Source organism: Maniola hyperantus, chromosome 11 (assembly GCF_902806685.2).
Source record: "Maniola hyperantus chromosome 11, iAphHyp1.2, whole genome shotgun sequence".
NCBI classification, from domain to species: domain Eukaryota; kingdom Metazoa; phylum Arthropoda; class Insecta; order Lepidoptera; family Nymphalidae; genus Maniola; species Maniola hyperantus.
In genome coordinates, this window is record NC_048546.1 from 228,139 (window position 1) to 243,333 (window position 15,195).

The window sequence follows — 15,195 nt, forward strand, 5'->3', positions numbered from 1 at the left end:
GTATCGCATTTTGTCACACGGCGAGACGATCGCTGCGATTCTCTCGTCCGTGTGGAGATGGCACTTTAGTTTGAGAAGTACAGCATCCAAGCCTCTTGATAAATGACAATCATTCATCCAAGTAACAACTTCAACTCAGGTTGACGTTGAAATTGTTAAATGAAAACAAGGAGACAATGGCGCGCCGCATCCGCTTTGCATAGTATAATACAACTAAAACTGAGTTTTCAGCTATTAAAAAAAGACGTGCCTCGGTTCCACGCCACAACGGGAACTTTTACCACTGCGGGAGATTGATACTCATTAAAGTATTTTTTTGTAGGAAACCTTCAATGGATTAAAAATAAAAACTGAGTTAGCATCTAGCGAATCAGTAGGCTGAACAGATTTTGATGATATTCAAATGGGATTCATTCTATAGGTAAGTAGTAAAGTATTTATTGGAAAAATAAAACAGTAGAGTCGTTTTGATATAATTTTATTTGTATTTTTTATTTATATATAATGACTATAATCATCTACCAAACTAAATAATATAATTCAACAGCATCCTTTATATACAATATGTATAGTTATATGTTATACGTAGTTTGTAACCTCCTCGTTCCGAAATTTAAAAAAGAATTCTAAATACAAAATAATGATTGAAATTAACTACGGTAAAGATTAACAATCAATAATTTGCCACAAGTTTTGGTAGTTATTTATTTATTTACAAACCTTATTATTAATTTAGTCCCTTAATTTCCGAATAAACGCATTCAATGGGAACCATAGTTACCAACCATAGATAACAGATAGCGCATGAGCCGTGAGCGGAGGGGGGCGACAACGATCTATAGAATTACAAAACTTAACGCGTTTCATAAGTGAGACATGCACTTGCACAGTATACAAAACCAGGCACACTTTTGTGAGGCGATCACGCCAGGGACTATAATATAGGTATAATCTTTTTTCCTTAACTGCCTTAAAAGGTAGATAGCTTCTCGCTGAAATGCGTTTAAACGCGCATAGGACCTTGTTAGGTAGTACCGCGAACGGACCATGAAAATATAGGTAGGTACGAGTGAAAAACGTAATTCCACGTGTAATGCGTCGGACAAATCTCGTAGCTCAGGTACCTACGCGTTTCTCCGAAAAGCTTTCTGGCATTTGTTTATCTTTTAAGTAAACTAAGGAAAACTAAAATGTAGCTGAGTTTCTAAATAATTTTATACTTATATCAAAATTTTCGGAACCGGCAAGATTCGAACCTGCGTCTCCCAGACGCCACGATTCACTTACCTTCCTGCCAGTTTCGCAATATGTAATTAAAATTATTTGAAAATTTAATTACCTATTAAAATTATATGTAGAGCTAAGATGTTAAACAAACAATAGTATAGATACATAAATCGAGTTACATATTAACTAAGCATGCGTGTTTAAGTACCATCATTTCAATACAGACTAAATGCTTTCATTATAATACAGTCACATTCCGAAATCTTAAAAATCTCAAAATATTGCACTTGTTTCATTAAAATATAAGTAGGCACGTAAAGTTTATTACTAATAATTAAAATAGGAATCTAATGAAAAATTGGAACTTTATCAACACGGAAGAGATTTTGCCTTTTAGGTGTAGGTTTCTACACACCTACAAATGATCAGACTACCTTCAATGTGAAGCACAAATTAAGGATACGAGTGTGAGCATCGGATCGCGAATTTTGTATCTATCGAGGTAGCTAAGCCATCGCACCTGCGTTATGCGTAACCTCAACCTCAACACTCGCTTACACCTTCTATACATTTCAATTGAGAAGACGTACAAACCCACACAGAGTGGTTAGTTTTTAACAAACCTAATATATAAAAATTTCACACGATTTAAATTTTACTGATTTTACTGTTTTTTTCAAGAATACTAACTAGCATTTAAAAATTAACTGCCGTACTCAGAGCCGCTTAATCGTTACTTAAGTTTAGTTAAAACGAGACAGAGCTATTTCTCTCACATAAATCTGTCTCGTTTTAACTCAATCTTAAGTAACGACTAGCGACTCTGAGTGCGGCTGTATGTACGTAAAAATAAGGATAGCAGTAAGGAAATCTCGAATAAAAATAGGTAAGTATAGGTATTTACAAGTTTAACATTACATTTTAAAGATGGTCTTCTCAGTTAAAACATAGGTAGGTAGGTATACTTATAATATATGTATAAAGTATCACTTGTACTTGGTACCTATGTTATTAGTACCCCTACCTAGGTGTGCGATCAATAAGTATTATATTTGGATGATGGCTATTTTTGGGTTTAAAATAACTAATTAGAGATATCAATTAAACTCAGATCCATATAAGACGGGCCAGAGGGATGTAAACGAGCCCTAGAAGTAGGTACCGTTAGTTGTAAACGAGCCCTAGAAGTAGGTACCGTTAGTTGTAAACTATTGCGTATAGCATGTAAACCCCTACATACCATCCACTAAAACCGTGAAACCACGAATTAATATAGATAAGAAAATATTTTGTTTCTCGAATCAATTCTGTAATCATTCGTGTACACTTCTACATACCAAAATAATCTGGTTAAAATATGTTCAACTTTAGTGATATAACATCGGAACAGCATACGTTTCTTTACAAGTAATAATAAATATAATTTAATTCAATATTCCATCGATAGTAACGCTATGTTGTCGTATTCGCAAATCTCTTAATAAACTATGACATACTAAAATAAAATACAACTGCTTAACAAAGTGTTTATAGGTATATACAAAATGGAGTTTGAATATTTTCCTTTGGCATCTAACATATTTTATTCAGAGTCGCTATTAAATTATAGATAGGTATTTACTATGGATAGTGGAATCAATGGCGTCTGTATGTTAGATTTAAAAATAAACTTACAGCCATAAGTGAAGTTATTAGTCTTTGAAATTTGCTGCTTACATACAAGCTCATAAGTTTCAATATTGAAAGTACCTAGTAGGTATGTTAGTGGTTTTGAAATGAACAACACCACACCAGAAGACTCGCTCCGTCGCCCTTTATTCAGTTCACCTTCTCGACCTTCGTTTCGCTATGGAGGCCCTCCGTGTGCTTCTGGCTTCGCGCTTCACAAAGATTCTATAGAGGTAGAAGTTAGGACAAATGCGTGGAGTCGGTGTGATTAGATTTCGTTCTCCGTCTACCGAAAGTACCTACACTTGACACTTCCAATAAAAATGAAACCTTAATAGTTTGCGCGAAGGAGCAAATTTTAAAAGCTAATAAAACTTGGGGCGGGGTAAGTTTTACTATCGAACGACAGCTTGTGGCCGTCCAGATACTTCCATAAAAGAACATAGCTTCGGAAGCACGCGGCGACTGAGCACAGAGCACAGAGCACAGAGCACAGAGCACAGAGCACAGCGTGACAGAGGGGAAGAGGACCGGCGTCACCAGTGCGACGCTCCGTTACAACAATTATTGCCATGCGATACACCGACACCTACCCTACATATTGGGACAACATGCAGAACCAACTCGCTGTAGGTACATGCCTACCACACAAGTTATTTCTAATTGAGTTTCGTGATTATGTTATATTTAATTTGATTGTTAAATTATGTACATAACCTTACGACATGTATAAGATACCACATAAGAAAACTCAAAGTCACTCAGCGGGCGATGGAGAGAGTTGTGCTTGGAGTTTCTCTACGTGATCAAATCAGAATTGAGGAGATCTGTAGGAGAACCAGAGTAAAACATAGCTCAGCGGGTCGCAAAGCTGAAGTGGCGATGGGCAAGGCAACATAGTCCGAAAAACGGATAGGGCATTGGGGTCCCAAGCTGTAAGGCGTAAGAATGGCGACCTCGCACCGGAAAGCTCAGCGTTGCAAGACCCCTCCATCAGGTGGACAGGCGACGTCAAACGAGTCTGCGGTAGCTGCTGGATCAGGCGGAACAACACCGTGGCGTGTGGAAGTGCCTACAAGAGACCTGAGATGTCCCTGCAGTAGTAGACTATCTTGATAATGATGATGATGATGATGAGGTGTCACCTAACACAGCCGAGCGAATTCTGTCATTGCCTACGAGATAAACATAATTGTGATAATAAAGTCAGCACATACCAATAGTACACGACAGATCGAGATGGCAATCGGGGGATGTCCCGCACAACCGCACGTCATCCGCGCTATCCCGCACCGGGTTAGCGTGGGGCGTTTCCACCCCGATCGCCATCTCGACCCGTCGCGTAGGCAATGTTTAATCAGCGCGCTGGTTCTGCGTGAACTATCTATACGATACACAGTGCACTTAGTTTTTCAATTATTTTTACAATGTTATATTAGTTATCGCTTTATTTAGTAAATAGTTATTTATCTAACAACATCGACACGACACCGATTGGTCTGGTCAGCGCCTAGCGCCTGGTTTACTGCCTGGCGGCTACCGGCGAGCGACTCGCGCGCCCTATTGCTCCGTGGAGAGTGGTGACCACCCCGACAACATCTACTCACAGACAAACTCAATATACTTATGTAACAAACAATCATATCAACGAGAAGGAGCTATATAACAAACGTTACAGTATCCAGTAGTTAAATATTACACATCGAGCTTTAGAAACAGATAATCGATAGCTTAAGCTTAGTAGAGTGTCGTCTCCGTCGTTGACACAGACAAGTCAGCGACAAAACGTCACATAGGAATGAGTGACAGAGACGACACTCTACGAAGCCGAAACTGGGGATTATCTCTTTCTAAAGCTCGATATGTGATATTTAACTGCCCGGTACTGCACTATAAATTAAATGGAAAAGCGCAATAAACAAAAACATGTACAATTATATATCGAGTTTATTAAAACTATATTGACATTAATTATGAAATAGAATTAAAATAAATGTAGATTTATTAGAGAGGATAAAAATTCAGAGCACAACTTTGCAAAATTAAAATAAATAATTAATTAGGTATGTAGAAAATAATAAAATACGCACCTCACGGTGATAAACAAATTATCCATTGAAATAGTAACAAAATTATTGTCATCCAATGCTTAAAATTTCAATCATTTTATTTAATAACATTTATTATTTATTCAATACTTTATACACATCAACATCATTCGCTATTATAGTTAATTTGTCGCACATCCGCATTCCGCACCTATCAAAAGTTACATCTACGTCACTATCCTTCAAGTTGCAACATTAAATAATCTCATATTTACTCAATACTATAACGTAACTCAAATGTTAATGCTAGACGCTAGAGCCAAGCTGGAGCGTTCCAATCGTGACGTACGTGCGAACTATTTATTGCGACGTCTTTGAGATCTCTCGACTTCTTCGTAGGAGAGCGTCAGATATGACATCAACAATGGCAAATACGACTGAGTTACGATTCAAATGCTCCAGTGAGTATGGGCCAAGGAGCCAACCCTTCTTATAATGGCGGCGGCTCGCGGCCGCGTCCGTGGTGAATGGAAAATATAGTGTTAAAAACAGGAGAAGACGCGAGACGGGAAGAGTGCGATATAGAGAAATCACTACGTTAGTAATATATATAAGGTACACTGTATAAAAAGATTAAGTATATAGTAAGTAATAATATTTACAATATCACATCGCACGAAGGAATGCGAACGTTGCGTGCGCGCGGCGCCCGAGCGTCCACCGTCCGTACGCGTAACGTGCGGCGATCGCGCGGCGTTACGGGCACGGGACGATATCGAGCTCGGTCTATAACATTTTAGTATGGTTTTTCTCATAATATCTAACAACTATTGGACTCTAAAAAATAATTTAACGGTAAAATCGAGGGAGCCGTCTCCCGACGACCGGGTACGGGGCGAGCGACTCGGAGCCGTCGCCTCGAGTCGCGCGCCATAGATCAGGGAGTGGTACACGTAACACGTCGAGGCACAGAAATAATTGAACGTTTCAGCGATGAGGCGCCGAGCGCGAACACGCTCGGCGCGAACGTACATGTACACAGTATGAGTTTGTGCGTTTATTTAAGTCGAGTCACGCCTACGAAGAATTTTATTATTCTAATGTTTTTAGTAAAGTTTCGAAGGTCGCTAAGCTCTAATGGGGCGGAGCGCTGCTCCTAGGCGGGACGGGACCGCCTGTAGGGTCCGACTCTCTACGTTGTCGAAATGCTTAGCGGAATACGTAATTTATGACTTCAAATTGAACACCTCTCAAGAGAACCGTAAAGTTTGACGTCACAAATAAATTCCGATTCGAACGACGTAGCGAATGAGGTCCTAAATAGCATGACCACCGCGCGAATACTATCGACTTTGTATCGGGAAAACCGGTCCTTTGATTCTATCCTATCAGTTCCATTTGCTACGCGGCGGTGACACCCGGGGGCTGGAAGGTCACCCGCGACGACTGGCTTCACTAGACGAGCATTCCGTGAATGTTTTGTACACTAGAAGCGACGCGAGCGCGAGTTCACAGCTGGTACCACTTCTTGTCCTTGTACTTGAGCATGAGCTGGTGCGCGGAGGAGGAGAACTCGCCAGCCTGCATGTGCATGCGCTCCGTCTTGTCCTCCAGCTGCGAGAGCTTGTCGCCGCGCTCCACCACCAGCTGGTGCGCGCGCGACACCTCGCCGGCGGCCGTGCTGGCGCGCGTGCCCAGCGCCTCCAGCGAGGGCCCGGGGATGTGCTTGGCGACGGTGCGGTTCGGCTTGCCGCTGCTCTCGCCGACTGGAAACGTAACCACACGAGTTGTGCTTGTTGATAACACCCAAAATGCTACGCCATGTTACTACATGCTAACAGTAGAGTCATGTTACACCTCCCTTATGTTGATAGGATCAGAAACACTAAGTTTATTTTACTTTGCCGTTGTCATATTTGGACGCTGTAGTCCTGATCCACCACGGTAGGTCACCGAATCACTCATTTAGTTACGAGCCACGGAATGGGCGGTTTCAGTTGAGGTGATGCAGTGGCAAAAACAACATTAGTAAGACGATCATTTCGTTGGGCCGCTGCTGCAGCAAAGCAATAGGAAGGAAAGAAAACCTTTAATTTAAATGCCGTGCATGGGACCCCGGCCTCGGACTCGCGGGCATTTGTGACTGTGACGGATCCCAGTTCCGCACAGTACTGTATGCCTTATGCAGACACAAGAGCACACATAATAGATTTTCAGCTGAAAAGCTCGCTTGTATACTCACAAAGCTCTTCCCTGTCCAGGGCGCGGGATCCGCCGCCGAAGAGTCCTCGGAAGAAGCTCTCCTTGGGCGGCTCCGGCATGTCGCGCGGCAGGAACAGCTCGCCGATCATTTCGTTGAGCTGCTGGCTGTAATGAATATGTTTTTGGATCAAGAAAAATCCTGGAACGTCTTTCAGTATTTGACGGGTGTTTAAAGTTTTGATAAGAGACTCGTCTGGTCCAGTCTCTTCGAGTCTGGTTCGATCTCGTCCAATCTGATTAGTCAATACGAAGAAGATGCTATTTCTTGCATCTCTCGGGGAAGTTAACGACACGGTGACGTTGTTTCCCATTTAACTCCCCGGTGCCTGCGATGGAGTCTATGGCGTCCGTAAAAAGCTTCGCTTCAATAAACCCTTGGGCGTTGACAAAACAAATCCTCACCAGAATTCAGCGTCGATGGTGAACTTCTGTATCTCGGTGGGCGAGGCGAGGTAGAGGCCGTGGCCGCGGTTGCTGAAGCAGAACGTCTTCGCTATTCTGCAACGTTACGGTGGGCACATGTTATCCCCCTCTTCGTATCATATCTATCTACTGGATGAACTTCTACAATGGCATTATCGGAGCGGGTATTGAATAGACACCGATGGTCTCGCTACCTTGGAATAAAGGTACGAAGATACCGCTCGGATATGGAAATTAGATCATGGATAGTATAGTAATTATAAACTGCGGAAGCATATCTGTTCGTCTATATTATGTCTACCTGTTTGTTCTCTATGCATTGTGCAGCCGCTAAATCGATCTTAATGAAATTTGGAACAGGTAAATAGCTTGCATCCTGGAGACGGACATAAAACACTTTTTACGTCGGAACACTAAAACATTTCCATGGGTACAAAGAAAACCTAATTCTTGGCGGATGAAGGCGAATCAGCTACTGAAATATTATGATTGTTAATAATAACCTATGACAGAGATGATATTGGAGGGAATTTTCAAAAACTATAAGCATAATTTTTTATTCAGCGAGGATTTCCTTCTATATGACTTCATAAAACTATAGGTAATAACGTAGTTGCTTCGGCCTAAACATTTCAATAATTCCATAGTGGATGTAAGTTTGCTTCAGATGCGGATCTCGTTCGTTGGGCTTACGTTATCACTCCCGAGTTAATATAGTGAAGATAAGGAGTTTTACATAATATATGCATAAGTAGTTGAAAGAAAGGTGAAAATAAAATTAGTCAACTAATTAATAAACAGATGTCTACTTATATACTTATATATAATTTTTTATAAAAATAAAATAAATTTTATAGATTGAAGAATAAAATATCCTTACCTTCATTCCTCAGGTTCCTCTGTCAAAAATTCTGTGATAGGTGTTAAATTCTATTATGTAATTTAAAAAGCAATATACCAAATGAAAATGCCAATGAGGGAAAATAGTTATATATAAGTACAGACTCGAGAAAACGACCAAAGCGATCATGCGCCAAGAGAGAAAGAATCGCAGAGAAACAGGCAGTAATTAATATAGACAAGTGTAGAAAGACAGAATCTTGTAACATGTAAGAAATGAAACATTGTTGTGAGTTATGTGCTGTGATGTGCGCGTGTGAGTACAGAGGTGTTGTGTGTGTGACGGGTCGGTTGTCGGGGAACGTTACTGAAGCGGACGCAAGCAACGGACGGACTGGACTAAATTAGGTAATAATAAATTCCAAAAATGTAATTTAACACATATTTTTTATGATAACAAAAAAAATATTTACTAAAACTTTGGTAATATTAAATTAATTTCAAGAGATAGGTATTTAAAATCTAACCTTTGACACCTTTAAAACAATCCAATAAATTAATTAGTGTTAAAAGAGAATTTCTGAGAAATCACAAATAAATTTGAACACACAACGTAAAATATTCGTCCTTGTCCGGGGCGAGGGGCGAGAGGCCGGGTATGGCGGGGCCGGGTATGGCGGGGCCGGGTATGGCGGGGCCGGGTATGGCGGGGCCGGGTACGGCGGGGCGGGAACGGCAAGCTGTCGGAACATGAGCACGCGCAGGGTCATCGCGGGGCTGATGAACATGACTAACGCAACTCCGCTATGAACGACTTACTGATCTGTGTCCTCGTTAACTATCAGTTGCTGGCCCCATATGGAGAGCATTGGGTCTACGATACCCCTCTGTTTGGACTGTGTCTGGAAGCTACCGGGAACACAGGCACCGTCAGTTGCAGCTCGCCCAGCGCCGGGGCCGCGCCGGGACCTTTCGTCCGGGGATGAACAAACTCGCTAGCCAAATTATTGTCTAGTTTGGCTCATGCACTGCGGTGGATACGCAATAGAATACTGCGTTTCAAAATTCTTGTCATTTTCATTACAATTTTTTTAGATCGTAGCAGTTGTAAGGCTTGGGGTGAGCCGTTAGGCTGCAAGTTTATTCGCCAACGGACGAGGAGTTGGAGAAGGGCGGCGCGGCCACAGAGCTGAGGTCGATCGCTCTAGTAATGCTGGGTTAAAGACAGGTTAGATGTCATCATGGCATGAGGGTTACACACTAATGAAGTCTCATTAGCACTAGATATCGATGCGGTCGGATGTCGGGCACATTCATGGTCGAGGGCGTGTCGGGCGTATTTACACATTCGGCACCGGCGGCGCTCGGCGGGAGTGCGACGTGTCCCCGACTGAGTCGGGTGTGTGTCGTGTCCGATCGGTCCGACGGAAGGATAGATGAAGAGTGCCAAATATCCAAAGCACAGGAGGTGCTCGACAAGTTTGCAAAATTTTGTCTACTTCGTGATCAGAAAGAGCGCGGCTCTACTCTAGCGGAACGGTGCTGGCCGTGTCGGTACGACATTCCGCTCGCTCGGTGCGGGGCTGTGCGTGCGGAACGAGCGTGCGGGTACGACGGAGCCCCGCAGCGAGCGAGCGCGCATTCCTCTAACATCGATCAACACTCAGGACGCGCTCGGTCGGCCCCCAAATGATAAATTAGCGGTGTAGTGGCTGATATCGTGACTGGCGATGGAATGCGTAAATCGTAAAAAGACAATCTCAAAATCTCCGGTAGCGTAAATACAGCATTCTCATGCCGACATTAGCGAAGCTAGTTGTATCTAGGGAATATAAATAGAAAAAAGCTGTTTATCATTTAGTGCCTCGATCGGGTGCATGGGGGACTCTAGGAAGGGCGCGGGGCCTTCCGTCCCCGGAGACTTGTCGCCTCCACGTGTCGCTTTGAGTGCTCACTCGTTACACGAGGTTAATATTTTAGTAAGATTTCATCAAAAACGGAAACTATGCTGTTCATTCGGTAAGATACAACTGAAATAAAACAAACATCATCTGCTCTCTCTTGCCACTCACAGGATAGTTTCAGTTGTCATCTATTGAATAGAAAATAGCAAAGAATGTGAAGTGGTGGGTAGAGGCGGCGGGTACCTGAGCTCGGAGAGCGGCAGGAAGTCTGCGTGCACGAGCGGCCGCAGCGAGGGCAGGCTGTAGGCCGCCAGGTGGCCCGTCGACAGGTAGTTCACCAGGCAAACGCTGTCTGCAACCAACCGACCAGACAATTGCAGCGACTTTTACTATTACCACTTTTTACAATAGGAATTAAACAATTCATCAATGAATAATTAGCAAAAGAAGTGTTTTATTCCTCTCTTTTATCGTTCTCGACTAAGTAGCCGGAAGTTAGAAACAACGGCTATATTAGCGCAATATGCCAACCTGGATAATAGTACCTTCAAGGCAAAAGTGAATACGCATCTTCTAGGCAAGCAGGCTTCAACTTAGATCTCACTACCTTTTTATTGAGCATGATTGTCATCAAGCATAAGCCTATCCAACAATTTTGCGTGCATAGTGGAGTTACCTTTCAAGCTGACGATCTCGGACTTGACGACGAAGTCCGTGTCGACGATCTGCTGGCGGTAGACGCAGTTCTGGCTGGGCAGTGCCACGACGCGCGCCTGCTTCTCCGACGCAATGACCACGAACTGGCGATCGGCGGCCGCCTCCGCGCCGCACGCGGGGGTGGGGCTCGTGTGGCTGCCCGAGGAGCCCTGCTTCGTGGGCGTGCGGTCGCGCCGGTCTCTGCACTGCAACCCACATCCGGGACTACATATAGCAGGATATCGTCCGAAACTGCAGGCCGCCTGAGCACAGGTCTGATTTCAGAATTAGAAGGGTTTGGGCCACACTGGCTGGCAAAATGCGGATTGGCAGACATCACACACCTTTGAGAACTTTATGGAGAACTCTCAGGCATGCAGGTATCCCCACGATGTTTTCCTTCACCGTTAAAGCAAGCGATATCTAATTGCTTAAAACGCACATAACTCGAAAAGTTGGAAGTGCGTGCCCAGGATCGAACTCCTGACCTACCGAATCAGACGTCTTGAAGGCTCTAAAAGAAATCATTACGTTGGAGTATTCAATATTTTTAAACTGTACTATATACTGGAGAACAAGTATTATGTCTAAGATCCCCGACTCAAGGAAGCTTATAAATTTGTTTGTACTTAGGAGTTGGAGATTCTATCGGCTGGGAATTCTCAGTCATGCAGAAAGTGTCACAAAGTGAGATTGTGCGTGCTATGTACATTCAAATGCTATTTTGAAAAACCCAAAACAAGTCTTTACAACAACATAAAATATTATAAAGACAGTATTGTGTAAACTTACGTCTTTACTGTCGTCCTTCCAACTTTCGTACGAGTAAGGGATTAAAGCACCATTGCAGTCCAAAAATGACATCGCCAATATTGAACCTTTTAACCTAAAAATAGGGCCACCTGAAAATATACAACAACAAGTAAAATAAGTACAAGTCTTTTGGCTTGAAGAGTTGACTTTAAGGCTCCATTTTTACAATATTCGACGATGCCTATAGAAAGAGACATGCGTGAAGCCCACAATAGATTATCTCATTATCTTGGCTTTGGAGAGTAAGAGTCCAATGAGTTATTCTTCTTTCTTTTTTCTCTTGTCTTTGTCTCTATTTCATTTGGGGTCGGGCCACCTTGTACATAAACACCAGGAATTTCTGTCCTGGATTTTCATTGGCGAGATATTATGGGCGTTCCGCGTTCCTCTCGACATTGGATCACCGTGTGGCTGGGGGTCTTCCTCTCCTCGTGGTTTGGTAAACATATTGATTACTTTGTTTATTGAGTAGTCATCGCTTCTTAGTATGATACGCCCGAAAAGAGAAGGAAACAAGCTAAATGAGCTAGTAATAGAAATGAAGCTGTGCTATTTGGTGGGCTTCGCGCCTCCTGCTCTCACTCACCGCTGGTGGAGATGACGACAGGCTGCGTGTGCCGCAGCTCGGTCTCGGGCAGGCTGATCATCATCGTGAGCACCGAGCCCAGCGTCGTGCCAACCCACAGCGTCGGCAGCAACGTCGTGGGATCTGCGATCGAGTACAACTTTCATAACATTACAAGACTAAAAACTCTTGTCGAAAAACCTATTGCCAAAGTAAAAAAAAATGTTTCTACACGTCGTACTTATATTGATTTGGGCGAGCATCACATGTCGATTTCTATTACTTTTTATTTAGTTTTTGAAAATAAATTTGTATTTTAAGTTTTTTAGTCAAGTCTAATTTATTTATTTCCTTTTATATACCGACTTCTAGACGACATAAGCTTTTTTTTTTTTTAAAGAATATTAGCCATGTTAAATGACTAATATTCCCCTTTCCTCTCCAATTAAGCGTCAGGCTTGTGCTAGGAGTAGGTACGACAATAGTGCAACGGGCGGGGTTTGAACCGTCGACCTTTCGGTTTTCAGTCCACTCCTATACCGGTTGAGCTATTGAGGCTCTGAGTAATAGAAATAGTTTTTATTTGCCAGAATGTGGTACAATTTGGTCTTAAATCTATTTTGAGCCCTTGACATTCAACCAATAATTTGGTGTGCAACTTATTATAGTAACTACATTATCATAGAGTAGTAGAAGTACCTAAATAAATTTACAATCAGCATTTTCACAGTTCCTATAGTTTAATGCAGTAATGTGCAGCATCTGTATTGAAAAGTTAGGACCTGAAGTTTGTCTAAATTCCTGTAGGTACTTTTTGGCTTAAACAATTTTTTGCAGCTAACCGCAGTTTCAGATAGGTATGTGTCGGTAGAAAAGGGCACTCACCAGACTTCTTGGTGTAGCTGTCAGCGAAGGCGAGGCACTGGATGCCCTCCTGCGAGATGTTCTCGAGGCTCGACATGCTGCTGGAGCGCGAGCGCGAGAACGAGCTGTCCAGCTTGTCTACGCGGCCGGTTGGTGCAAAATACAGATTATCCCTCCGCCTAGTCGCGCACTATCGCGCTAGGCCTGAGTGACGCGCCAGTCACCGCTGGGCGGCGCGAGGCGTGCGGCGATCATCTCCATCCACTTTTTTTTTTAAAGATTTAAATGAACGCGACGCATACACTAAAAGTGTCAATACTGACACTAAGGGGACGCGAGGGAATTTCTACCATGCGAGAGCACGCGATTGGTTGATAAGTTGTCCTTTGATTTATTTTTAAAAACTGCCGAAGGCTTTTGAATAGTGAAATTCACCATCCATGCTGATGGTAAGAGATGATTCAGTTTCAGAAACGCTGCAAGCCCCGCAAAACGCTCCTCACTCAGGCCTCAGCTGATGACGGAGGGTACATATTCAGTGTGGTTCAGTCCAAATAACATGAAACTGATGACCGATTGACCATATCACTGATCACTCGTAACATCGGATTCTCTGCATTCTGTACCAGTTTGGTGAAAACATTTAAAAAATCTAATGTACTCTGGTAATTCTTAAATTAACATCTGAATCTGAACTAAAGTAAAACTGAATGTGTAGCCTCCGTGTAAGAGTCCCATAGCACACTTGACTGTGCTAAAAGACCCTTAGCTGGAGGTCAAAACGGTTGTTTGCATCGAATTATTTCGATGGTTGTTTGATTTCTGAATGTAAAGCACATTATAAATCCGACATTAACGGACCCTTAAGTTCAAACCAATTCATTTATTTTATAAAGACCATAAAAGTTTATTTGTATCATGTCTACCATCGTGCACCGGTTCGGATTTGAATAGATTTTATCATTATAGAATAGTTTGGTAAATCAAGTGCTGTAGTTTTTACCGAAAGGATTTCACAACCGTTACGACCGCCGCGTCGCGTCGTAACCGCAAGGTTACTACAAAGTTGCACGCTAGAACTAGCTGAGTACATGTGCGGTTGTGAAATTAGCTGAAACCATTCCCCCAGCTGCAGCATACACGTGTGCCGGTAAATACAGATCACGATGGAAAAGGAATCATGCCAAACTGTCTGTTGCATGCCCGTCCAATCTCAGCTTATTGCACAACAACGGTACATTTCATTAGTATCACATTAGGTAGTTTGGGACACAGGGTCTTCGAGGCGACGAGCTTGTATGGAGGATGGAGATGATGGCTTTACAGGTTACATACAAAGTTGTTAATGACTCATTTACACTTTAGAATACAGACACCGATAGCCGGAATGGAAGCAACGAATGAAGCGGACAAGGGCTAAGGTTTCAAGAGCTGCTTTAGATATGCGTTAACTGTTAAGGTTTGAGTAATGGGAGCGAGCAGGCAGAAGCTAGTTCTAATGGTCTAGTATCTAGTCGGTGCTACGACTGGTCTCTATCCACTACTAGGGGTATTACCTGATTTGTTACGTACATTTTGGTTTCATCCATATCACTAATATGAAGCGTTCATGTGGACGGACAAACAAGTTCAATGCAATACAAATATAACATCTATATACAATACAGCACAAGGAGCGATGTGTACATCTCGTAGCGCGCATGCGTCTAGCGGATCTTAATAAGAATTACTGAAAGCATACATAGACACAAGGACAGCCGAATATAGAGGCAGCCAAAAACGAGCCATATAAACTTTTTGCTTTGTGGTCGAGCTAGAAAGAAAAGATAATGTCATGTACTCAACATCGGTTAGAACAGTAGAAGTAATATAATATGACTAGCGA

At 42.6% G+C, this 15,195-nt stretch overlaps 1 protein-coding gene across 9 annotated transcripts in view; it reads right to left on the reverse strand.

Moving 5' to 3' along the window:
- Window positions 1-462: 462 nt before the first annotated feature.
- Tomosyn (syntaxin-binding protein tomosyn) overlaps window positions 463-15,195 on the reverse strand; it is a 276,177-nt gene continuing 261,444 nt past the window's right edge. For 4 of the 9 annotated variants that reach the window (XM_069501906.1, XM_069501907.1, XM_069501904.1 and 1 more), the window contains 9 exons: window positions 13,332-13,448; window positions 12,468-12,590; window positions 11,861-11,970; window positions 11,049-11,274; window positions 10,616-10,724; window positions 9,288-9,377; window positions 7,608-7,703; window positions 7,186-7,310; window positions 463-6,709 (listed from right to left, as the gene is read on the reverse strand). In XM_069501906.1, coding sequence (XP_069358007.1) covers window positions 6,453-6,709; window positions 7,186-7,310; window positions 7,608-7,703; window positions 9,288-9,377; window positions 10,616-10,724; window positions 11,049-11,274; window positions 11,861-11,970; window positions 12,468-12,590; window positions 13,332-13,448 — 1,253 coding nt within the window. In that variant the 3' untranslated portion in view covers window positions 463-6,452. Of the gene's footprint in view, window positions 6,710-7,185; window positions 7,311-7,607; window positions 7,704-9,287; window positions 9,378-10,615; window positions 10,725-11,048; window positions 11,275-11,860; window positions 11,971-12,467; window positions 12,591-13,331; window positions 13,457-15,051; window positions 15,124-15,195 lie in introns of all 9 variants that reach the window. The other 5 variants (XM_069501905.1, XM_069501901.1, XM_069501900.1 and 2 more) reach the window with 3 other exon arrangements.